The following is a 27582-nucleotide window of genomic DNA, read 5'->3' as shown; positions in this document are numbered from 1 at the left end:
ATGTAATAGCATTACAAACATGTCACAAGTATCACTAGAACACTTTCTCATTTGTAGATGACTTTTGTGCACATCAATTTATAGCATGACAGGATTTAGATATATTGCAATCTGCTATAAACACACACACCATTGTTAAAAAAACAAAACCACTTGTAGGCAATCTCAGAACAAAACCCCAGACCAACAGATATTACACAGCACTGCTTCAGTACCTTCTTCTCCTTATCTATATCAAAAGTTACCAGTTCCCCAGCTTAAAGGCACACAGTTTAGACTGAAAGCCACCAAGCCACTGAACAAACTGAACTCCTTGACTTTTTACTTTCAGCCCACATATCTTTGTTATTCAGTTCATACAGACTCACCTTAGTCCATGGATGTGCCTTAATCTGAGGGAATTTGAATTCAGTATAGTTTGGATTCATTTCTCTAATTTGCTCCCTTGTAGGCGTTCCCAGAACCTAGGAAGGAGAGACAGAAAAAAAGACAAATTGTTTAGATATGCTTCATATTCACATGGTAATGAAAAGCACAGTATAACCTATCATATACTGAGACAACTTAACTGAAGTCAGTCCATGTAACTAGTAAATTAATATAGTGTTGAGAACAAAGCAACAAAATTTTTGCAGAACGAAGGAAGTTGGAAGGGACCTCCCTCTCCTGGGATCTTCTGATCCAACACCCCTGATCAAGTAGGGTCAGCTGGAATAGGTTGCCAAAGACCACGTCCAGCAAGACACTTCACAAACTGCCTGGGCAACCTGCCCCAGTCTTTGACCACCCTCACAGTAAACAAACAAACAACCAAACAACCAAACAACCAACCAACCAACCAACCAACCAACCAACCAACCAACCAAACAGTGTTTTCTTGCATTTAAGTGACTTTTACTGTGTTTTACTTTGTGCCGCTGCCTCTTGTCTGGTCAGCAGGCACCACTGAGAAGTGTCTGGCTGTTTCTTCTTTATTCCCTCCCATCAGGTATTTATACATATTGATGAAACTCCCCTGAGCCTCCTCTGCTCCAGGCTGAACAGTCCCAGCTCTTGCAACCTCTCCTCATATGACAGATGCTCCAGTCCCTTAATCACCTTTGTGGCCCTTGCTCCAACTTCAGTAGTCTCTTGCTGGCAATTCAGTTCATGCTACAAGCCCAGTGTCAACAAATTAATTATCTTCCACAGTTTTTCACAGAATTCAAGCATTTTTCTCAAACTTAGTGATATTTCAATGAGGAAGACAGTCCACTCTAACTAGGCTCTTATAAAACAGTACTGACAAGCACATTCAGGGATTGCAGCTCACTGCATATGGCTGATTACGGATCAGACCAGTAGCACAGACCGCATTTTACAAGTCAGGAAAACCAGCAGCCCTCTAACAACCTTAAAAGATCAGCCAGTTATTGCTGAGGGGAGCCAGACAGGTTTCCCCCCACCCTCACCAAACTGTCTGGGTTTTGGTGGTGGGTTTTCCCTACCCCAGCATTTCCACATGGAAGATAAACTTAGTTTAAACCAAACCTGGAAGCATCTAAAATGCATACCACCCCTGGTTTACTTTTATGAATTTGTACTTCTCATTCCCAGAATCTGCACAATGTTATTTACACATGCAAATTAGTAGTTGTATGAGAAATAACACACAATCGCACGTCTCTCTGTAGGTGTGGATAGATTTTGAAAGGATTCCAGAAATACCTTCCGGGAATAAGCCAGGCAGTACAGCATTAGTGCTTTCTGTTCAGTTAGCACTAAGCATAAGAGAGCCATTGCTTTCTATCTATATATAAAAACTGCAAAGCAGGTTCAAAGAATCCTGTTGTTTTCTGTTTGCACCCAGTTGCTGGGTATCATTTCGTTCTGCGGAGGAAGTGGAAAAGGCAGAAGTTGCTCCTCTATGCTGAGCTCAAGTTCATCTTCCTACAGGAACCCTATAGCCATGCTACACTCCCCCCATGACAAATCTCTCTCCATACAGATTAGCATAACATTATCACCTCATCTCATGAGACTGCATTGTCACCGTCAGGAAACATGTGATCAAAAACATGACATTAGCACTCTACCTCACTGCTTGATAAAGCATTTCATTACATATTTGGTATCTGTGAACATTTTCATTCTGTTAGAAGAGTGAAAATTACACAAATGTGCTCTAAAGAGTCAGGTAGAGAGGTAGAAGAGCAAGTGTCACTGTTTAATTTGTGCAACAGAGAAACTATCATCAGGTATTACGAAAGGAGCTTGGTATCTTTTTATTATTTAACATAGGAGCTGTACAACACAAACTAAAATACCTATCCACAAAGCAATCTTAAATAAACAGCAGCAGAAGAAATAAGCCCTGCAACTTGTTCAGACAGTTGCTTCTTGGATAACAGATTTAAGTGACAAGCTGTATAAAACGAATGATCGCATTAACTTATACCTTCCCATTGCTAACCAGAATTTAAATCCCACCTACTCTAAAAGCCAAGGGCTACCTTCAGAGCTGACAAAAGATTTTTTTTTTTCTGTGCATGTCTGAAAACACTGATTTTGCTCAGGTGGTAGAAGAGAGGGTGTTTGTAGGATTCTGTACATTTTGCTCAACTTTCAAAGGAGGGAAAGAAAAAAAAAAAAAAAAAAAGAGTTGAAAGGAAAAAGTGCCCTTTCCCTGCTGTTTTTCTGTCTGTCTCCCCCAGAGCACAGCCACCCAGCTGCCAGCCTGCCAGGATGGTGCTGCTCTCAAAGCTTTGATGATCACCGCTCTCAAAGCTTTCCAGTTCTAAAAGGTGAGGGGATTCCACACCTGCAAATATTATTTTCATCCCAATTCAAGATAAAAGCCATTTTCAAAACTTTGTAAGTTTTTGGATTAGTGAAATTAACTTGAAAAATTATAGAATACTTACATTGCTATCCCACCATTTCTAAAGGCTAAGTTTACAGGCCTCCCTAGCATAAACAGGACTTGTTTAAAAGCATGTTTACCTTCTCTGCCCCCCGTCCCCCCCCCCCCAATTCCTTTAACTCTTCCTTAGAAGAGGCAAAGATTAGATTTTTTTGTACATAGCCAAAATTCAGGAAGCTGGCTCAGTTGCTAAGGCTGCTCAGAACAGGAGCTTAAATAAAGGTACTGAAAGAAGGGATTCACCTGACCTTTCAGTTACATACCAGCCTTTGACACAAAATAACTCTAGAAAAGGAAAAGTGACTTATATTAGCTACTCAGTGTATTTACTTTGTTCTCTCTGGATTGTAAAGCCAGATTGTACTTTCAATTCGTACTGAAGACAGATTAAGGCAAAAAAAAAGAAAGAAGAGGAAAGGAAAGTAGATAGGAAGAAGAATGGAAGTTTTAAAGAGTGTATTAAATTCAAATTGCAATCCAGAAGAAAAGCATGGGATGGATAAAGTGATAAGCTATAGAATTGTACCAGTATTTCACACATCTGGAAGAGGACCTGTAGTAATTGCAATTAATGGGCACCTCCTCTTCCCCCACTCCTCCAACACACCAACTGTTTATTACACGATTTTTAAATTGTATCTCACTGATTTACAGAGTTTTCAGTATATTAGAAGTACATTCAAGTAACCTTGGTGAGTAACAGCAATCATTTAAACTATTGCAAAAACTGGGAAAACCTCTTTTAAAAAAAAGAAAAAAAAAGTCATGTATGTGACTGCTCTTTCCATTTGAAATGCAAAGCAGCAGCATAAATTACTTTGCCCATTTTTGGCAGAATTATTCCATGAAACAGCTGCTCTTGCTGTATCAACTCTGAAAATACTATGGAGCAGATGTACATTGGAGAGAGGTTTCACAGAATGGTTGAGGGTGGAAGGAACCTCTGGAGGCCATCTGGTCCACCCCTGCTGCACAAGCAGTCCTGGTGACAGCCAGTTGCCCAAGACCATGTCCAGATGGCTTCTGAATGTCTCAAGGATGAAGACTTCACAACCTCTCCGGACAACACGTTCCAGTGTTTGACCATTCTCACAGCAAAAAACAGTTTTCTTGTGTTCAAACTGAATTTCACGTATTTTTGGATTTGTGCCCATCACCTCCTACCCTGTCACAGGATGCCACAGGAAAGAGCCTGGCTCCCTCTTCTTCACACCCTCCCTTCAGATTCTTCTATACACTGATAAGATCTCCCTGATGTGGCAAAGGTCAGTGATCTTTTAAGAAATACAGGGTCCAGTACTGAATTATTCACATCTATGCAGATTAGCATATATTATTCTTCTTCTTGGGTCTTATGAAAGGTGATACCATTAAGGAAAAAAAATTTTTTTTTAATTGGGCACTTTTTTTTGAAAGTGAGAACAAAAACAAAGTCAGTACTAGAATAATAGATAGTTAATTCCATCAGAAAACTACACGTGCAATGAAGACTAAATTTTTGAATGAAGGTGGTCTATTGTGAGACTATAATGGATCTTCCTGCAAGTGCAGACAACAGGTCAACTAGTCTTGCTCTTCGTTCCCAATTGTCATCATCATCTCTTAAATAAAAATAAATAAAAAGCAGCATTATCTACTAAGATTAACTGAAGAATACACTTGCTGAGAAGACAGATACTGCTCTGATTCTCTTAGGACAAAAACTGCACACAACAGGTTTCACAAGTATTTTCTGGAAAGTTTTTCCTTGACATCAATCTGTAAAAGATTGAGCTCCCAAAATTATCTTTATTCCAGAACAAGGTTCGTGAAGGTAATGGTATATAACTCAAGCAATTAAAGAGAACCAACAGGTTCCTAATAATATCAACCTTAATAAACATGAGATTTCTGAACCTGGAATATGCCCTACAAATAGCATAAAGATCTTCATTTTATGTTCTTGCAATCAAATCTTCATAGGAGAAAAAGATGGATGATATTCAGCTCCAAAGGACACCCCAGTTACACCCCAATGCTGAAGACAGCTGCTGTCCAACCTGGCTTCACAGTGCAAAACTGCACGGAGTTATTTATGACCAAATCCACACTGTTGAAACACCAGAGGAAGAGCAAACTGCAAGGGTCTCAACAAAGCCCAGTGGAATTAAGGCTCTTTCCAACAAACATCATTACTGCTAAACCTTTGCCAAAATGTAAAAATCAGTTAAAAGCATAGGGACATCATAGGTTCAGAAGCTCCAGTTGGTAATGACTGAACTAGAAGGGAAGAGGGTGGTTATTTAAATCAGAAGCCTCTAGAAAGCCACGGTTACAGCTGTATAAAGCCTTCCCCAGGAAGGGCGTGCAAGTCTACGAGGAAACATGCTCTAGGAAGTCTGGTGTGTATGGCTTACCAGATGGCATAATTAATACTTCTGCAAAAATGTCTGCACCTCTTCAGAAAGCTGTGAGAGGTGTGCCAAATAGTTATTTAAAAAATTCACTGTGCTGGCATCTCAAGCAGTAAACACAGGTCAGCTTTGAAATAATACTTCAAGAGGTCTGTGGTAGAAAATAAAATAACTTATCCATTTTATATATACGTTCTTTCAAAAACACTTTCTTGTCAGACAAATGAAAGCCAACCAAATATAGAGATTTCTTCTATTTGCAAACATAAGAGCAGCTATCCATCAGGAACAGGAAGACCACCATTATCACTGCTGACATGACTATAATTGCTCATCACCTTTTTTATACTGCCTGTCTGCAAGCACTGGAAGTGATGAATTACATGAAGGCACAGGAACAGCCAAGTTGTGATATGGAGGGACATTGGGCAAAAGTGCCACCCGTAGGGGTGAGGAGAGCAGACCCATGTAAAAGCCCGTGTCAGATGCAGGCAAGTCCTTAGCACAGCACCACATCCAATGAAGTGAAACATGCTCTCCTACTGTTTATTCTCCTGGAAGAGACGGCTCCTCTATCCCCATTAACTACTGCAACCAAATTTATTTTATTTCAAAAACTGAGCCCAAAATAGTACTTTGACATTTGAGCATGAGCCATATATCATAATTGAGTCTATACTTGGCATTCAGCTCAGTAAACTGTCGGAGACCAAAAAGTTACACATGGATAGGATTCCTGATACTATTGAGCTTGTCTTTTAATACAGTTTTTCTCCTTGCCTCATTCCTAACCTAGAACTATGAGGAGAAGATTTTATTATTTCTCCTAAATTACCATGAAATGCCAGTTTTGGTGCAAGGAATAATCACACAGTTCAGCAGGAACCAAAAAAATCCACAACAAACAAAAAACCCAAGAGAGACACTACCCCCCCCCCCCTCTTCCTGCAGTCTTCAAAAGTTAGTTGATGCATTTCTTACTCTAGGTTGCAGCATATGGAAAAAATATTTCTGGTTAAGACAACACAAGGCATATTGGCAGATGCTGTCCTCCCCATGTCCCAGGGCTGCTCAGACAATTATTGCCATTTCATTATTCTGACAGAGACAGTTTGTATTTTTTTCCCATTTTTGAGGGCAGTAGGGGGAAGGTGCTAAGCAGAACCTTTCAGAAGATAACTACTATCTTAGAAACAAAACCATTATGCTTCCAAAATTCCCTTTTTGAAACGGGAATAAAAAGTAAGCACTATCTGTGGGAACTGTAGTTGAAGATGTTTTAGTTTTGGGGGGATATGACAGCCAGTTTTCCCTTGACAGTTCTGGGACACTGCAGAGCTGAGGGGGAGGCAGGGATCCTCCCCCTTCACAGGGGTCACAGCAGTCCCGCAGACACCACTGCTGCATTGCAAGCTGCATGCGCAATTATTTATGGGGGAGTCCACCCTGATTGTTATCTTGAAAAAAATTCCTCTTGTGGTCTGAAAGCTCCTTCTTTTGAGCTGTATTCAGCGGTATCCCACTTGCATGGTGGATTTTAAATAGGGAAGTAGCAACTGCAACCCTCCTGGGCCACTGGAAGGAGGGGTATTTCACCCTTCCATCAGGGACAGGACTGTACGACTGCCTCGAGGCGTAGCATTTGCTCATATGTAATTTCTTTACGCAACCACTGATGACACCTACACTGCCACTGTGCCTACTTCAGAAACTGAGCATGTTTCTGAAAGAGATGTCACTTGAAATGCAGTAGGAGCATGAATTTTAATGAATATATCAGATTACCCCCTTGAGATATTCCCAGCGATGGGATAACCTAACATTTGGAATAGCTGGCAAGAGCTAAAAATAAGGAGGAAGAGTCACCATTCAAGATCAAACTTTGGAAAAAGCACAGCGAATGATTTCTCTCCCGTAACAGCGTAAGTATTCAAGAAGAATGTACTTGGGTTAAATAATTTCTTTAGATAGAGTTCCTAGATAGTATTTCCCCACACTGAATATAATTTTGTCAGGCAGAAGCGGTCAAAGATCTCTCTCTCCCAGACAGATTAAGAACATCTGGCAAGACTGACTCTAAAGAAATAGGAACAAGATAAGAAAAAGCTAAAAAGAAGGGGACTGTTTTGATTCACACAAACGTGATGCTGTGGTTTTAGAGGGCACAGTTTTTCAGAGCAGTTTGCAAATATGCAACAGACCTGAAGAAACTCCAAGAGCAACTGGAGAAGATCTTACAAGACTGCTTGAGATGAAACTACGTGAAGACTGCTGAAAATAAATCAAAATCTGACAAAAGCCAAAAATGCTTCTGATGCAGCAAGGAAGGGACTGAAGATGCTGGGCATGCAGCCTGCAGGAAGGACAAGCTGTGGCGGACTCAGGCATCACAGAAATTCTATCTCCATGAACACAGGTACCAAGGGGATGTCATCAAGAATTGCATGAGAAGGCAGGACTAGTTTAATGTGACGGCATTTTGAAGTCATTCTCCAACCTAATGCAAAAACTTCATACCCAGGTGTAGCATCCCATTGCTGTGTTGTGAAACGGACTCTGAATACCAAAGCTGAGTAAGCAACTGAAGAGACAACTGAAAAATTTATCTTGGCTCACAAAAATGCTGCAAGAGTGACTGTGACTCAGTCATCTTGAATTGATAGGAACCAGCACAAAAGTTTCTAAGCTGACCTCTCTTGCAGTGGAATTAAATAAATTTAAGGGATCAAAGTCAGATGCATTTCCTGATGTATGAATAAATATTTTTTTACTATACACCTTCTTGGGAGTTTAAAATACTTAATTTTCTGGGCCCGTAAGTTTCAGTTATAGAGTTCCAAGGAAGCTATCTGAAAAGCATGACTCCAAAATAGTCAAACAGCAGCACACAAGTCCCAACCTGCAACCTTCTACAAAGTTTTTTACCATTCTACAACTGGCAAATCCCACAGCTCTGCTTCTCCCACAGCCAGTTAGCTTTAAAACAAGTCTGTACTACAACGAAAGCTTTAAATAGTAGTATTCTGCGGCAGCAAATGGAAGAGGTGGACACTATCCGTAAAATTTTTTTTTTTTTAAAATTAATCCTATTCTAAATGAAATCTTGTACAAGCTAACATTTTACATGTTGTGCCCAAGACCTAACATTCTGCTAATTTTTATGCTGCAGAATTGCATGTCTTGACTGTATTGAGGCTGCAGAACCCAAGCTCGCTCACTCAATAAAACACAGGTTGCATTTTTTAATGCTAATCTTTCAAATCCAAGTTGAATTCAAGCATCATGCTGGGAGTGGAGAAGAGCAGAATGGACTGCTTTGCAGATTTCAAAAACGAATCAGCTCAATTTGATTATTGGTCACTTTTAAGTGACACATAGTAGATGGGACAAAACCCTGCCAACAGGTGGCAGGATGGAAAATTGTCTCTTCTAGACAATTTCTCACAGCTGTTGATTTTTGAATGCAATATTCTCAAACACAACTCTCTCTGTATTCTCACCTTAGCCTTCTGCCAGGGCTCTTCTGAATAGTTGATACAAAATTTCACAACACAAGATTTGATAGACAAATTTGATAGACATTGAAAAACAATCCATTTCATCAGTTTGCACTCATTTTTTCTTCCAGGGTTGCCTTGAGCATATATACTGTCCCGGTAACAAATACATGGGCAGAAAAATATTTATGGCACCCACCCATTCAGGCTCATATTTTCCATCATACTTCCTTAAGGATTCAGTGAATATCCTTTTTTGTGACTACTACTGTAAGATTTACAGCATTTGTCCTCTCAAAGACTTTCCTAAAACATACTGTCTCAGTAGTATAACCTTTTAATCGAATCATCACAGAGCACATACAAGCTATCAAATTACTAGTGCACACAAGTTTACTTCCAATACTGCAGAACTGAAAATGTCCAACTCATGGTAACAGCTTCTAGCAAACTTTGAACCAAACCACAATCTCTGCTTGGTAAGCATCTCAATAACGAGAAGACATATATTTCCTAATTATTTTACTTCCACATTGTGAAAATCAGAGCAATGGTAAGGCAGAGCACTATGGTTTTGCTAGTAAGGCCTCTCTACTCTCAGATTTCTGATGGAGCCACAGAATGACTTACAGGACTGTCACCGTGTTCTAAACAGTTGTATTTACAAAAACTCATTAGATGTAGTTTCTTGGGATTGCAGACATTAATCAAGAAACAAAACAGGCCTTTTTGAAGATGTCCCAAGGCAAATGCCAGTTTCCTGCACAAACTCCTGAGGAACTCTGGCCATCGAAGCGGTCTTGAAATACAATGGACAGAAAGGCAATAGTAAGAAACCAAGAAAGTCATAGGAGAAGTAGGTGCAAGACAGAGGAAAGGAGTTGACTGGAGGATTTCCAGACAAACTCACTGTAATAGAAGCTAGGTTTACATGGTGAAGAGCTGGAGGAGACATGACGAGAGCCTAGAAAGGTCAGAGCACACCCCACTGAGACCAGAGAGCAGGCCACTGAGCCTCACCAGCCCACATCCTCCACACAGGAGAGTGACAACTTGGTGTTGGTTGGTAACATACACACTGTTAGGACAGGAACAAAGACACCAGCAGCTATTCTAGTGAATAACACACATGCAAGTAGAAAGTTATACTCTTTCACCCACACGTTTTGGTTTTGAGAGGATTTTCACATGCATGCCACACAAACATACATGTATCAATATACATGTGTATGTACATGTAAGATGGCAGTTAAGTGGCAATACCAAGGAAGAAATTCTCTTAATACAGTCTCCTTGTGGTGATGAAATCAGTAAAGCTGAACAGCATGTACACACATCTTACCCTCTGTAATGCTACCATCATATTAAGTGCATAGTATAGATTCAGAGGAAAAATATACTGCTCTCCCTAGAAATCTTGCTTCTTTCATTGCAGAAGTTAAAGGAGGTGTGGGAGACTAGGGTGCTGGGAAGTCAGACACCAATCTTGTAAGCTATGAATTATTCTTCCATGCCTCTAGTTTGAGAATCACAGAATATTCACAGCTTACCAAATGAAATCAATCAAGATGTGTTTGAACGTGATATATAAATGTTATGTATTCTGAAACATTAGGTCTTTTTCACTTGAAAAACAAGTCTCTTCAGGTGGAGGTATCTTTGCCCTACATTTCCTGATTCTCCATCTGCAAAATGAGTGCCCTTTACAACCTTTCACCTCAAAGAGCTGGAAGGAAGAGAGAAGAGAAGAAGGCTACATATGTGAAGAATCTGGCACAAGGAAATCTAATAACACCGTTTTCAAAGCCAAGTACTAATTGCATGCAACAAAGGAGAAAGAGCCAGATTCTTAAAGAATGAGAATCACACATTAACAAATATTGGCTCAGTAAGCACTATTTCCAAGCACACTCTTAAAACCTTTAAGAGAGGAAAAAACCCTCTACAATTAGAAGATGATATATTGTTATTTGTGACTGCAAGAGGGGCATAAAGATCATAAAGTTCTGAAAAAAGCATGGTGAGTGTTACCAAACACTGTTTACATGCAACACCCTGCACAATGGTCACAGAATATATATGTTGACAAGGTTATAACAATGCACATTTTCATGCTGATTCCCAAGGAACACTGCAGTCAAAAACACACTTAAAATTCCATACCTTGATTATTTCCACCAACTGATCCACACCGCTGTCACCTGGAAAGATTGGTTGTCCTAGTAACAGTTCAGCCAATACACAGCCTGCTGACCACACATCTAAAAAAGTGAAAGAAGTGGAGGACAGGAAAAGATATCAGTAAGAGGTACATATTAGGCCATTCATATAAAAACCAGCAGTTTTAAGCTACTTACTTTCTTCTTTGCCATGTTTAATACTGTATATAACACAGCTAAAAATAAAAAACATTCCTCCCCTAAGTATTACTCTATAAACACAGCTACCTGGCATAAAGCAACAGTGGGCAGTTGTCTTAGAAGTCAAACCATGAGACAAATGAGAACTGGAAAATAATGTTAAACACCGTATTATATTGACATAAAAACTCACACATGTAGGGAAAAAGACCTGAGAACATTTGCCATCTGAAAATTAAGACTTCCCAAAACCCTGTGTTGTTTTTAAATCATATTGATCATGAACTATGCATAGGTATCATCTACCACAACTGATGTTTTTACTGTTTCTGAATGTTGAGACTCAAATTTTTCTTCCATATACTGAAAACATATATACACTAGCAGATGAACTGGCACTGCAAGTGTTACTTGTATTCTGCAGTACATGATGATTAAGGGATCTAGGGGACAGGCCCTCTACCTCAGTCACATCAAGACCTAATCTTTATCCCAAGTCCATTTGCAAACTTGGCTAGGCAATAGAACTGCAAGTCATAGGTTGACCTGATGGTCAACAGCATCCATCAAAGAAGCCATCAACTAATATTCATACATATAATGAAAGCCACAAGTAGTCACTAGCAGCTACTCCTCTAAATTAAGAAAATTTTCATAATATATTACAGGCATATCTTCTTACATATAAATAAGACAATTCAATACTACAACAGCACCTTAAGAATGTACTTAAGTATACTACAGAATATAGCATTTTATTTTTGAAACATAGTTAATCCAAACGAAAAACCTAACAAAGCAAATGCAGTAAACACTGCAGAGCAGATGGCTGTGAGAATTTGCTGTAACTGCACACCAAATATTGAAGTTTATTGCACCTAGATGCAGAGATAACTTTCTCACAAAAACAAAACAACAAAAAAAAGACTGACTATAAGGTTTTCTGGAAAGTCATCATTTGTTGAATGTGTATCTGAAACCTTACACTAAAAATCTACCCTCAAACAAGCAATCAGTAATGAAAGATTTGTAAAGCCTACCATCCTCTAATGCCCCCAAAGGGAAAACAACAAAAACAGTCCCCTTCCACCCATCTTTCTTTCACGGGGAAGCAGGTTACACACAACACTGTCAGTTTATGGCTAAAGGTCTGTGTAAGGAAAAAGTCTCTGACCATTCTCTAAACAGCCTATGATAACTTTGTCACAACCACTAGAGACTGATACAACAAAAAATTTTAAAATAACCTTTCAGGAATTCAAGATTGATAACAATCTGCAAGTTGGAGTAGACTTTTCCTTCCTCCACTTCTAAATCAAAGAGATAGGAGTTATGCAAAAATACTCCCCTCTCTTCTCAAGAAAGATACAGTTCAATCATAACATACAGTAGACAAAAAGCACTGCTCATTACTGCAGCTTTCAAAATCAGTCATCTCTAAGTCAAATGGATGCATTTTTACGTAATGCTTTAGTACAAACATGACAGAGTTTATCCTAAAAAGTAACTACTTACAATACAAACAGCCACTAGAAATAATCCAAAGTTTGAGTCTTGAATTTCAACAAGCAAACAAATCATATCACACTTTTTGACCTTCTAGTCATATTTAATAAATGCTGATAAAAGCACCACCAAGGTGCTAAAATGTCTTTTGGACAATAAATGAAGGCGGCATCACGTAAAGAACATTTAATTGCATTTGACTGCTAAATAATGTCTCTCTGATAGCTCCTGCTGTTGGACCAACACGCATACAACAAAAAGATGCAAAGAATCACTTTTTATGTCATCTCATGCATAGTGGGCATATAAGAAGTTACATAACAGTTCAACAGATAGCATAGACTTTTTCAGACACATAGAAGAAACAGATTAAAATGTACTAAGCAGAGTACTGTAACGTAATAGTCTATTTAGAGCCACCATAAAGAATTTTGAAAAAGCCAAGTCCTTTATGCCAAATATACAGAAGTATACAAGTGGTACCTCAAAGCTCTAATAATTATTTACAACTTCAATCCTTATTTTGCACTGAAAAAGAAACAATATATGGGGAGCAAAAGTATTTGACAGAACATACACAAACCCAAAGCTGAAATGAGAGTAAGTCAGCATTCACAACTCACTTCCTTTTAAAATTTTGAAACTATGCTATATGCTAGCATTTTTTTTTTCTTTTTCTTTCAAATTAGACTGTAGCTTTTAAAAATTGTTTTAAATAACCTTCTGGTCTGGCTGCTGAAGTTGGCTTTGCACTTTTTTATCCTTTCCCAGTCTCTCTAAATGTCTTCACGCTCCATCAGTCAATTTCAGACAAGTCTAAAAGGCAGAAGTCTCAAATCCACTGCATAAGTTTTGTAAAAACAGTTCGGAAAGGATGCATCAGTCTTGCTGCTGAGGAGAGGAGGGCTCAGTCCCCGTGGGATGGGCCAGGCTTGCCCCCACCCCACCAAACTGCAGCTGCCAACAAGTAGAAGGATGTGCAAGGTCTCAAGGTCCTTGCTCAAGCAAGAAGGCCAAGCAGAGGGTACATGAGAAAGCTGAGGGCATCACAGGGGGAGAGAGGAGGCAAAAAAAAAACCACAAACAAAACCACAACACAAAAAAACAACAAAACAAACAAACAAAACCCAAGAAAGGATGTAGGTCATGAGGAAATAACTGGGGAAGTCTGAGGAATACTTCTGTATTCGTGATGCGTTTAATCCATCATACACAGATATCCATCAGAAACCTATGTAAGTTGTTCCTCATGCAGCGAACCAAATCGGGTTGTTTAATGCCTTGTTAAAAGTCTGTTTAATTTTCCTTGATTTTACTTGCTAACACTTTAAACATGCAATGAAATGAGCTACAGGCATTCCAAAATCCTCAACTTTTTTCCAGGAGTGTAATTTCACCGACTTCCAAATTAGGACTTGGGCAATGTTCCCTGAGAAAGGAAGTGAACAAACCTTTGAAGCATCTTCAACAAAAGCCAGAAAGTGGAGGCTAACTTCAGCAGCTCCAAGCAGGGACAGCAACAAAACACAATTTACATAGGTGTTTATACAACTCTGGTAAGCAACGTACAATCAGGAAGAAACTGGGAAATCTCAGCTCTGCTGAAACCGGATGGAATTTATGCCATCAACTTCAACAGGACTGAAATTTGGCTCCAGGGTAGTATGTGCCCCCCCCGCCCCCCTCCCATTTGGCTCTGGCATTTTAAAATTTATCTTCCAAATTTGGATGGTAACATTTTTCTCAGAACTTAAGTAAACAATACACTAAATTCTACATTTAAAGACATGTTACTTAAGAGAAGTGATAACGTAGTTAACATAGTTTTTGATAGCTCCCTCACAGACCCTTTTCTGCCTTAGCACAGTCACCACTAACTATTATAGGTTAATAATCCTTCAGAATAAGTTTGCGATATAACTATCCGCTCCTATGGGAGAAGCATTTTCTGAACTACTACTTTTTACTATGTGCAATTTAATTATGGCAAAATATGACTACCATTCACATGCTTTAAACTAGTTAATAAACAAGATAAGAGAGACCCTTAACAGAAAACAACAATCAAGTCAACAAATCATCCTTATGCCAAACTAGTTGGGAGAATGTGAAATTTTAGGAGAAAATACTAAAAGCTATTCGTTTTAAGTAGAAGAAAGTAGACTTTACACATTGGTGAAATGTAGTCTAAACAATATGGACAGTAAATGCAACTGCCAGCCAAAAGCAACCTTCAAATAAGCTTATTTCAGATAGCTTTCACACATTATAATAGCAACTAATGCCATGTAGACTGAAGAACATTTAGACAAATACCATTATCATGTGAACTACCTGTACTAATTTAAGCACACAAAAATTCATATAGTCTCCTATACTACAAAACTTTTCTTAAAATTACTGTATTGATCTTCACAGTTCTTAGGTGGACATTAGATTGTCTGATAGTATCATCTGTATAATTCCCTTGCTTTTGAATGCCATTCCAGCATTAGAAAAGGTAAGAAAAGGGAAATTTCTCTTTATTTCAGGAAGAGGCATCTACCCGAACAGCCCACAAAATATCCCTCGCTTTACTTGTACAAGTGGGTAATGGCCATTTCTAGCTGTCTGCGACAGAATACCCTGTCCATGAATTTTATTTTTGTGATCTCAAACTCTGCCTTTCCAGGCTGAGATGCTGGCCCTCTTCTTCATGGCATGAGCACCACTCATGGTATTACACTCCAGCTCCTCTAACTTTTTTTTTTTTCCATGTTCTCCAAATAACAAGTTGAGCCTGCTCTGATCCATTCACTAAAAATTAAGAACTTCCCTTTATCTGACACTTTATGGAGCACTTTTCTACATTTTTTTTGTCCCCCTCATCTATTCATCTCTGCCCCACTATCCCTTGATCTTGACGGACTTCTTCCATCTTGGAGGCAACTCAAAGTTGCTGCTCTGGAATGTCTGGAAACAAAACTAGCAGGGAAGAAACGAGGAGTCAGAAAAGCAGCCCTTGAAGTCATAAAATCAGCAGCTTCTAGTTGCCAAATGACAGACCACAAAGTGCTTTTCACTGCTGCTTGTTTAGAACACTTTTTGGGATGTCAGAACAAGAACAAGATGATGCATTACGGGCATGCATGCTACGTCAGTGCAAGTTTTGCACATCAAGCCACCACAGATCCACATATTATGGAGACACAATAAGGGTTAAACCTGAAATACTTGGAAAGCTATGCTTGTTCCGGTACTTGGAACAAAAGCTAAACAACAGGTATCTCTATTTTTCTGCAACAAAGAGATGAAACTACAGTAACAGGTGATAGAATATTTCAGTGAATTAATGCCTGTGCTTATTTTCAGCACTGGAAATTGCCATCCAAGGTAGAGGCAAATACTTTTCACTGTTTGACAACAAGTTTGGGACACACCTCGTCATGGTTCTTCCCCAGGGAACTCAGACAGCCCAACTACGCACACCTCCAGAGAAGCTTCTGCTCCAGACTGCAGAGGTGAAATACTCTCTCCCTGTGTTTTAGCACTCACTAGAAAAATGAATGAATAACTTTGTGATACTTATTTTTGGACACCCCAAGAGAAGCCAGTGATACAGCCATGCAGATCAGTCTTTCCCTGCCAGTGGCTATAAGTGTTCCCTCTGGAACACTCTCAATTCCTGCCAGCAGAATGATGAAGAAAATGCACGAGACCAGCAGACCCTTGTTATCCAGAAGCACCACCACATTCTGGTGAGCTCTCCATTGCCCCATCACCTCACCTAGTAAAAAAAATGTTAACTGCACAGCTTCTTTCTATACAAGAAACGTGGCAAGAGAAATGCCTGCACCCACCACTGCCCCAGCACCTATAATTGTCCCAGGACACTGTAAGGGAGTGTGGGCAGCCATGCCATGGTTTTTCACAGAATCATTAAGGTTAGAAAAGACCTCTAAGATCATCAAGTAGAACCGTCAACCTAACACCACCATGCCCACTAAACCATGTCCCGAAGTGCCCAACCCTCCTACAAATCAGCTGCAGGAAAAAACCTACGTGCCATCCCCAGCAAGCCTTAGAGACACGCACACACTTGCAGAATTCACAGTCAAGGTGCACAAAGGCCCAAACTGTACAAGCTATGAAGGCACCAAAGTGACAGGAATGCTTGCATCTGACCACTGAAAAATCCCTTGAAGTTGTAATGCAGGCAGATAACAGAGCTATTATGGGCCTGGATTTGTAGCTATTTGGCAGAGATTATTAAAAACTTTAATAAGTCATTATTTTCATATAATCCCAAGTCTGCTGGATGACACACACAGAAGCATGAACTGCAGTAAATGTGTTTTGATGCCACTCTTACTATCACATATATACAGCACCAATGCAGTACTTTACAAAAGTGCATCAAACACTATCCCTGGCTGTCAGTTTTTTTAAAATTCTAACCCAAAAGGTCCCTTTAACTCATGCACTTCGATGAAATAAAGATCCTAGAAGTTAAAAGCCAGTTTACCGCTCTGTTGTGACATCCAGGATGAAAAGACACGTCCTGGAACCAATTTTGGTTTCTGCTACACTAAAGAGCAAGTAACATTGCAAGGACAAATTCATGTGTTAAAAGACAACCTAGATGAAGCCAGACAGCCTAATGCAACTCCTGGTTACAGTAACTACTGAAACGGGTCATGATGCAGGCTGGCTATACTGTCAGTCTTTGGCCACCACAGTGTCACTGCCAAGGTTTAAAAAGCACATCTTGCTCAGAAATACTTCCAACAATTACTATATTGCAGTGTGTTAAAATCATAAGCCTTGCAGTAACGTTAGCAAACAAAAAACCTCAGGAAAACAGCTGGACGCCTTGCAGGTAATGTACAAAAGAGATGTACTTGGAACACTTTCTGGCTTCATGTTCTCCGATTTTATTTTTAATATAGTTATAACATATTTAAACAGAAGAGTGAAGATACCTACATCATATTTGAGATCAGTTTTTGTTACCCTCCCACCCTCATGTGAATTCTTACATAGAGAAAGAGACTATAGCAGGAAAAGACTGTTGTGCTAATAATTCAGAAGAAAACAAGCACGAGAAAACACAAGCATGTCCACATTAAAAAAAAAGGATTAAAATGCAATATTATACTACTGAAGCATCTCATGGTTTCTTATAGTTTGAGTTATGGATATATTACTGTTAATTAAATGTTCTTGCCTCTCCCTCTCTTTTAAGAAACCTATCTGTCCCCATTGGTTGGTATACAAATGCTGCTGGTTCAGTTTGGATGAGTAATCCTATGTAAAATAGGAAAGAGTTCTCACTAAGCACTGCCGCTACTTATCTAGCAAGAACTAAGGAATACCATGGTATTTACCCCGACTGGAAGCAGCAGCATCACAAAACTAAACCCCTAGTATTTCTAACATATTCCAGAACACCGGGAAATGGCAAAGTAAGTTTGTAAAAGCATTTTATTACTTCCCAGCTCTCAAATGCAAAGATTTTGTTAATAAGGAAGCGGAGGGAGGAAAGGGTAGGAAGGAAGTGGTTGCTGAACTTCATTTTCAAGCTATTCTGTGTAAGCTTCATTTAGATTGAATTCTTCAGAGAAAGGGTTTGGTGGGGACAGGGGTTTTTGGGGGGCATGAGAAAGTCTGAACCACAATGACTGAAATTAATGATGTTTTTTGCAAGTGGAAAATGGAGTCCTCGCTTCAGAATGACTGATGCGTTAGAACTATTTTAGAGACCAGCAGATAAGAAAACCAAAAAGGAAAGAGCAACTTTAAAAAGATTGTGCAAAAAAGTGCAAGATTAAAGTCATTAACACAGTTAGAGCAAGAGACATTTCACAGATTTATCTACAAAGCAGTCTCTTCTGGTGACACCTAAAATACTTGTTTTATGCAGTTATACTCTGAAACAAGTTGTCTCAGTACACTCTGGTAACACAGCTGAGCCAATCTATTAGCTCTTAACTGGCAAAAATATGTCAAGCCAGGATCAGCCGCCTTCCTCTCACTCACGAGCTCCCACCACTTTGCTTTTACCTGGGCTCTGCTGCTTATTGGGCTACCCAGTAACATTGATTCAACTCAGTAATGTAGCAGAAAGTTAATCTATCCAAAATAGAAGTCTCTTGTCAATTGAAGCCAAATCAGTGTATTAAACAGTAAACCATGAGAGCCAGTGTATCCAAAAGCACGGAAGAGTAGGGCTAGGGCTTTTGGCAGTGGCCAACTATTAAGTAAGTTCTGCCTTTTAATCTTTATTGTGCCATTACTTAAGAGCTGGTGAGTCTTCAGGAACACTTCTATTTTCAAAGTAGTACAGAGTTGAAATGAGCCAGCCAGCCAATGAGTTTAATACTAGTTAGAACATACTAACTTTAAACACACTACTAACTTTAAACACACTTCAACAGGTTATAAACATATTCTGCCAAGACTTGATGATCATCTCCAAATCCTTGTGAACCATTAAACCTTACCTAAGTGACTCAAGTCCACAAGCAAGGTAAGAGCTTAGCACAATAGTGGAGAACCTGAGAGCCAAATCTCATCTCTTTAGCACCAATCTTCAGAAAGGGCCCAGAGATTGAAAAACTGAAGAAATTACCCATAACCAGCCAATGCACTGCTGTTCATTTTGATGTTGATTTTTATGATTTTTCATTTTGTTGTGCATTTCTATGATTCCACTGTATGAAAACGTGGCTATTCCCTGTCCTCTGCCAAAACCTCCAGCTTCCCTAACATTTCCATGATACAGCCACGTGCCACGTATTAGAAAGAAGTCTTCTTTGTCTTCAGGATTAATGACTAAAGGACAGCAAAAGTTAACACAGTAAGCTGAATCAGAAAGACTACTGTATGCAATATATTAAAACTGTCAAGAGAGTTTAAAGCCAATCATCAGGCCACATTTTCTCTCCCACTAAAAACACTTTACTAAAAGCCAAGTAAATAAGTGACAGAATTATTCGTGTCTAAGTCATAGCATATCAGATGCAGCAGTTGATATTTCTAGATACCTTCTTTACAGTTATTTTAAGTCATTAAATGCTTTTTTCGGCTTGAGATCTCATACCTACTTTTAAACTAAATAGCAAAATTACCTGGAGAGCTGGAAAATATTTTGGTTTGAAACCAGATTTTTCCCCCAACATTAAAAAAGCCCCTTTCCTATTGCAATTGACACTGAAATCTCAAGAGGCGTAGAAATCACAGTAGCCATCTACAAAACCTGTGTATTTCGTTAAGAAGTGGTACTTGACCATTTACAATAAAATTCTGTGTCTCAGGATCATATCCAAGATCTCTGGAAACCTTTTCACTTAATTACAGAATAAAAACACATGCAGCCAGTATAATTTCAACAAATACACATACATACCTATACTGGAGGTATAATCGGTGGCTCCAAAGATCAACTCTGGTGCCCTGTAGTACCGAGAGCAGATGTATGAGACATTAGGTTCTCCACGAACCAGCTGTTTTGCACTGAAAAGGAAACAAAGTAATGATCTTTCAGTAATAAATAGTTTTACAATACTGCAGTGCAGACCACCATTAGGCTTTGGCACTTAAGCATTTAGGATTTGGAGGTGGCTGAAGTACCACGTTCTTCTAAGCTGATGTAAGCCACAGACTCAATGATTTACTGTGTAATCAGTCCAATCCATTAAGCAGCTACCTTGTACTGGACATAGCAAAGGAAATTCTGACTAACATCTACATGATAAACATGGTCAGATTTTTAGCTGGCAGTTGTCTTTTGCCAGGTACAAAGGTTTGTTTACAAAGCAAAACAGGACAGAACACAGTTTAGTCAAGCATAGTTACCTTTTAAGGTTCAAAAGCTCTAGATATGCACCAGAACCAAGAGGAGGTTTTGTTGGTTTTGGTTGTTTTGGGGTTTTTGTTGTTGTTTTGGGGTTGGGGGGGGGTGGGTAGGTAGTTTTTTTTGTTCTTTTTTGTTTGTTTGTAAAGTTCCATCAGAATATTCTGGTTCTTTGCTGTTTAAGGGAGTCTGTGGTATGAAGAGACAAAGGAGAAAAAACTTCGCCAGTGTAGTCACATGTTAATGGCCCATGATTAACATGAAAACTTCATTTATACTGCAAGAGATCGGCCACAAAGGAACTAGCCTACAGTAACCACTACCTTTGGAAGCATCTAAGAAAATAAAGGAACACAAGAGCACACTACTTTTGGAACATGAATCTATGAACATATTATATTTCTTTCTTAATGAACAGCAAGCGTTAGATAGAAAGGAGCTGGAAAACAAAAACGCCCTTTTAGAAACATGACTAATTAGCACCAAACCCAGCTGAGTGGCAAGCCAGCCAAATGCAACATCCAGCCTTCCTCAACTCCCCTCAGCCTTCAAGGAAGGACTCCCAGCATCCATTCAGCCTGTTTTAAAGTCTGTTTTCTGTTTTGTGTATAGAAACTACAATTAACAAATTCCTACTGTTAACCCAGAGGAATTACCACCTTTTTATGCATTGTTACTTTTGAGTTTCAGTGCAATTCCTCTTTCGCTCCAATACCGGTGAGGCAGAGCTGAGGAGGAGATTCCCAAGCCACCAGGCATGACGATGCACTGCTTGAATAACCACCATGAGACATTCCCACTTACTACGGGTAAACAAATTTAGCAACAGCAGCTTTGGTGATCCCTCGCACATATGCCCTAACTATTTTAGCCTGCAAAGTTATAGCACGATCTAAAGACTGAACTTTCCCAGAGAGACATCTGTCTCCTGTCTCTGTGGATTCCCAGAATTTTTGCGTCAGTTCTAAGATGAAGGCTGGACTCTAAAGATGATTCACTTGAATGGATACTGGAAATAAATGTGCCATTGGAATGTAGGACATAGACATCCGCTGTCCAAGAGCTTCAATTAGAAACGTTGCTTCTGATCTTGAACATCTACAGTAGCTGAAATATTAAATCAGTAGACTAATAAAGTATAATGTAGTTTCAAAACTACAAATGAAGACCTTTGGAGGAACACAGAGGGTTTCTTTGCAAAATTGCACCCAGATTCACTTTGAAGGGAGCTCTTTTCACCAGGCTTCAGGCCACAGAACTCTTACCTTCCGAAGTCGCAGAGTTTTAGAACAGCTGTATCAGGGTCCAGCAAGAGGTTCTGTGGTTTTATATCCCGGTGGCAGATCCCAAAGGAATGGATATAGGCTAAACTCCGGAACAGCTGATACATGTACAACTGGAACACAAAAACATTGCATAAGGCATTCTTTCCCAGTCAAAACGGGGTAAACAATTACTTTAGCACAAACTCTTATTAGAAGAAAACAAAAAATCACTCAAAAAAGACCCTACTGAATGCTTATTAGTGCTATGACGATGGACAAGGTATTCGTATACCTTCTCCACCACCCTTTGCTACACACTTACACATGCAGTTCAAATTTGTTTATTTGTCCTTCGAAAAATGAGCACAATTCAAAAAAGTAATTGTGCCAGCTTTCCAATATTTATAAATTAATGGTAGTCATAAAAAAATATAAACAAAATAAGGGTATTTCAGTTTGCTTTATAAAACAGCCTCTTCATAGAAATGAAGTATTCCAGGATATGTAAGGGGGGGGGGGAAACCCAAAGAAAAACCTTTAGTTGATGAAGTTATTAACAACATGTTAAACGTTGCCCAAGGACTATGGTAGTGTCTCAGCCTGTCACCTGAGTGAATCTCCCCGTTTCTCTTGGTGAGGGGACATAATCATTTTAATTTCACATCTCTAGGCAAAAAGAGAGGGCAGATAAAAACAACTGTTCAGGATATTTTACACAGGGCACAGCAAAAAAGTATGTTGAGGAAGAGTTTGCTCTTCCCCCATCCAAGGCTAACCAGCCCCTTAGCAAGGAGGAATACAGCAAGGTGAGGTGTTATGAAGCCAAGAGCTTCACAGGGCAAGATTACAGGGCAAGGGGAGGATGCCCAGCTGCTGGAGCTACATACTTTTTTGCTATGGAGAATGAAGAGCTGCTGGACACCATTAGGACTGTATAGCATACGCAGTCATGAAGGCATGGGAAGCCCTATTTCAAGGCTGACAACAGGCTGCCAGGTTATTTGTTATCTTTGTTGTGTCTCCCCTACAGGTTCCATTTAAAATAAATAAATAAAAATAATAATCAAGCTACAGGCAGGACATGGTACTGGATTTGCAACTCCACGCTTTCCTTTTCTAAGCTCATTCTCAACAGTTCACCTTTAATGGTCTGTAAATCCGGGTGCAATTACTAGATATTGCTCTGAGGTTGTGCTTGCCTCACTTTCACCACTATCTTTGTCTTTCACTCTTTCTCTCTCCCTTGTTTTTTGTTGTTTGTTTGGTGGGGAAGGTAGGAGCAGAAAAGAATCGCTTGAATTTTGGCTCTAGGTCTTTAGTTTTCATATTTGTTTCTCAAAACCACAACTCTGCACAAAGAAAAGCAAACAAACATGTTTTCTGAATTGCCTGTTCTAGACACGTTAAGTATGTCTTGTGAAAGAGTATTGCAAAATAATCCAAAATATTGCTTTAACTTGAGAAGTCAAGTCAACACTTGCAGGATTTAGAAAGTATGCCTTTCATCTCCACACAGAAAACCCAAAATTTTCCAGAATTTCTTACAGCATGTTAGAAGTTACAAATAAAAATTAACAAAAAGATTACTAGAAAAGCTTCCTTACAGCTCTTTAACAGTTTCTTTGCTACCCAGGGAAGAGCAGCTCTCTGCCTGCCTAAGTATCAATCAGAAGTGAACAAATATGTACGATCTGACCTTTGTATAGCTAAGAATGTCTGGAAAATTGCAAAAGCTTTAAAGACATCAAGGTATCATGGTCTTTTTAAATACAGGATTATGAGAAAGGCTTGCTTTGCCAGGAAAATGAAAACAGCTTTCCAGGCTACCTGGAAGTCCCAAATATCCAGCAAGATGAAAGAGTAGAAACAGAATTTTCTCTCAAAAGATAAGTAAGGACAATTTTTTTCCCAAGTCCCCATAATGAAGAACAATTAAGGCAGGAGTACTGACAAAAGCTATCTAAACAATTTATCAAAAGCTAAACTAACAAATTTTGGGGAGCATATAACCTGAAGACAAGGTTCAATGCTTTCACCAAGAAACCGAAAAGAATGACCTTGCAACAGAAATTCTTATTGCTGGAGGATAAGATTCTTTACTTTCTTAAAAACAGGCATCAGTGCTATTGCGGAGACATGCCATTTACAATTTATGCATATACAGTTTTTGCAAAGCACTTTGTTATTGGAATAATTACTATTTCTAACTTTCATCTTTGTAATTTTCATCTTCTTTCAATCAATTAAGGTTGTTTTTTTTCTTAAGCCCATCCTCATGCTAAAGCATTACACTTTTAAAGAGGAGTCTGGAGAAAGCAATATGAATCAGGAATATTTGATGCTAATTTCCATTTAATGTTACCTGGATGCCATGTTAACAAGTTAATGCCATGTGAAAACATGATCATTAACTAGTGTCTGGATTGTGGTCACTACATATGAAATGGAACTGTAAGACCCAGACGGGTCCCATGTTTGACCAAAAAGAAAAAGAAATTTTATTAATTTTCACCACTTTGTAAAAGATGACAAAAGATGCAGACATCCTAAGTGAGGTTTTGAGGCTACAATGTGCATACAAACATTTTACTCCATGCAGCTCTTCAAGACAAGAGCCACTGACCTCCAAGTCCAGGGAAGGGGACAAAAATACGCCTTTCACACCCGCAACAGAAGCGCACGAACTCTTATTCATATGCCAGGAGAGGGGCAAGATAACAGGTAAGAGAACACTATTCTTCCTCACATCCTCTTTCAGTTCCTGACCTTTGTACTATTGTGTCTTCATCATCTCAGGAAACTGAAGCAGCTAATCTGGCTGGTGTCAGTCTACCTAAGCTGTTTAAAAAATAAAACACTCCCCCCACACTCAGTCTCCTCCACCTATTCCAAGATTTTTATAAAGTGAGAATTGGGAGAACTTGCTTTAAGTCTCTCGCCTCTATTCTTCCTTCACTGTAACAAATAATTATTTTAATCTTTTTTTTTCTTTCTTGCCTTGAGACGTATGTGCTCCTAAAAATTTCAGAAAACTAGTTATGTCAGAAAAGACAGCCTATTACTATAATATCCTTCTTCATGTAACCACATCTATCAGTTACCTACCTTGACATAAATCATAGGGAGTGTCTGTTTGGCCCGACTATAATGTCTGGCAACTCTGTATACTGTTTCAGGAACATAGTCCAGCACCAAATTGAGGTACACCTCATCTTTCTGAAAGAGGAAAAAAAAAAATTCAGCCATAGATTTGAAGCATGAAATACAATTAGAGAATTCAGAGACTACAAAAGGATGAGAAAGCTATAGACATTTTAAGTACATGCCTTTAGTGGGAGTGCGAGCTGCTGCCACATTCTTTCCTTTAGGCTTTGCACTTGTGCACTAATACTTAAGTCAAACTTATGTTTAAGGTCACATTAATTAATATGGTCTCCAACACAAGGCATTTTCTGATTATAAATGCAGACAAGGATATAATTGTTCTGCCCATTCAATATTTTCATTAGGAGATATTTCAAGGTGACACCTGCATAATTAAATAAAGCAGTCTATTAACCCATTAGTCTCTTCCCCGCCAAAACCCAAGAAATGCAAATTTGAAAGTCACAAATTCACATCCCACAATTCCACATCAAAAAGTTTAAAAATCCTGCATCTTTTAGAAGTGTTACTTTGATCTTACTGAATTTCTAACTATATAAGGGATTAATAATACCTATTAACCACTCATATACAGTAAGCCAGCGTTAACATTTGTAACCATTTTGTTTACACACATTTTGATGTCCCAGTTATCTACCACTTAAACATATAAACTTATTCATGGCAAAACATAACAAACAAAACCAAAGACTCGAGTGTCACTTTTAATCATCAGGTTAGAGGTCCATGTGAACATAACACAGAGAAACAACAAACGTAGCTTTATAACAAGGTACTACATTACAGAATACATTAGCAAAGGAAAGAAGGAACAGAGAGGAATTAAATGACAAAGTACTATAATCACATAGCACCCAACTGTGGAACTGAGAATTTTCAGCAGTAAAACAGGTCTTAAAAAGACTTCTGATATTTTAATGCAACCTTCTGTTCAAATCCCACCAAGAATGTGTACACGTTTAGTGTTGGGGGGTGGGTATAATTAACTATATCAACCTGAAAAATTATTTCTGAAAGCTAGGTGAATTAACCTGTCCTGAACTTGCTGTATTAACAGCTAGATCTTTCTACAGAGAAAGACGAGACATAGAGACTTTACATGGATGGAAACAGCACAGAACTCCCAGGTGTTCAACTGGAGTCCCTTGTCAGCAGGTCCACTGGCTATGTATCTTAATACCCAAAACCAAACCTCATTTAGCTATAGCAATTTAATATTATTATTGTGACTTTAACACGGCACTTCGAGCACAGAGTGTGGTGTGCTACCCTCACAGTGCTCTGTTTTCCTTACCTGTCTCTGTCCTGCCTCAGCAAAGAACAGTAGTCTCCAATGAGTAAAGAAACAATACATGGTAACACACAGAGAAATACAGACCTTGAATACACAATAGGCAAAGAATTGCTGGTTTTGTGTGTTGTTAAAGACTCAGAATTCAAGAACTCTGTTCATCATTATTTGACAATAAGCACTCGTGTTTTCAGGACATTTTAATAGCTCTTATCAATACCTCCTAATAGGCCATGTCACCTTGCAAGGCACTGCCTCCACCACTTTTCCCTACAAAAAGATGCTCTTTTTTATGTATCATTGCTTAAATGACAGTGGTAATAGCACCAGCACTAAGCAAATGCCAGCGGCCCACAAACTTGTTTCTGTTCTTATGGTAATTCTGCAATATAGACAAGAAGCAGCAGCCTCTTGAAACCATGCCTATGCTGGTGCCTCTCCTAGTGCCATCCCAGTAATTGGGTAACAACATAAAGGAATCTGAGGACCAGGCTGGAGAACAAACTTTTTGAATTTGATGAGGAGGGACAACTACTAGCAGTGCAGCAGAGATACCAGACAGCTCTGGAACTCCATGGATGTGCAAATGTATCCAAGAAAATGACGTACTTGTACTTTAGCACTTTCCCTTCTGCAACAAAAAGTTCTTCCTTCCCTGACTCTCAGTTCAAGCCAATAATAATGCACCACCACCTCTTCTTAGGTCAGAGCTTTCAAGGTATTCATTATAAAATACAGAAAATAAGTGTCCTGAAAAATCAAAGTTAACTTATGTCTGGTAAGGGAAACTGTACATCAAGAGAAAAAACAGTCTCATGAATACGACTTCTGTTTGATTTATTGTAGATACAACATGATGAACATATTTAAGGCTTGCCTCCTCTTGGATAGTGGGAAAGTCTTATTGGTAAGAAGTCACTGCACAAAGTACTCCGTTACTGAGGTTAATTACTTTCATTCAGAGGATTCATGTTCCATGTATCAGAAAGATTTACATGAGATTAGAGACAGGGGAAAAAAATGAGTAGAAATGGAATTACAGTGATTTCATTATCCTCTCATAGTACAAGTAAAAGGAGACATGTAAACCAGCAATATATATGATCATTAAACCCCATCTACACCACTTCACAACAGTGAGTTTTGACAATTACAGAACTTCATTTCGTTCATATCACCTTTGTTTTACCTCTCTACTCCATTCTGATTTTTATTTTACATTCTGTTGGAAACTAGACTAATTCAATGGCATGGTATGACACAAGCATGGAAAGGTCAAGGATTCTGAATTGTAGAGGGGCGTTTTGCACCCACCCACCAAACCTTATGAACTTTTATGCTATCCACAGCACTTGAACAAACTATGTTG

At 39.0% G+C, this 27582-nt stretch overlaps 1 protein-coding gene across 2 annotated transcripts in view; it reads right to left on the bottom strand.

Annotated features, from left to right (window-relative positions):
- The window catches only part of GSK3B (glycogen synthase kinase 3 beta), a 153439-nt gene that overhangs the window by 26447 nt on the left and 99410 nt on the right, over positions 1-27582 (bottom strand). For both annotated transcript variants that reach the window (XM_082015588.1, XM_082015589.1), the window contains exons 4-8: positions 24863-24973; positions 21758-21888; positions 20046-20152; positions 10956-11053; positions 369-464 (exon numbers count right to left, since the gene is read on the bottom strand). In XM_082015588.1, coding sequence (XP_081871714.1) covers positions 369-464; positions 10956-11053; positions 20046-20152; positions 21758-21888; positions 24863-24973 — 543 coding nt within the window. The remainder of the gene's footprint in view (positions 1-368; positions 465-10955; positions 11054-20045; positions 20153-21757; positions 21889-24862; positions 24974-27582) is intronic.

The sequence above is a fragment of the Phaethon aethereus genome (assembly GCF_964289735.1).
Source record: "Phaethon aethereus genome assembly, chromosome: 1".
Classification (NCBI taxonomy): domain Eukaryota; kingdom Metazoa; phylum Chordata; class Aves; order Phaethontiformes; family Phaethontidae; genus Phaethon; species Phaethon aethereus.
Note: the sequence above shows the minus strand (reverse complement) of the source record. Positions and strands in the feature narration are given on the sequence as shown.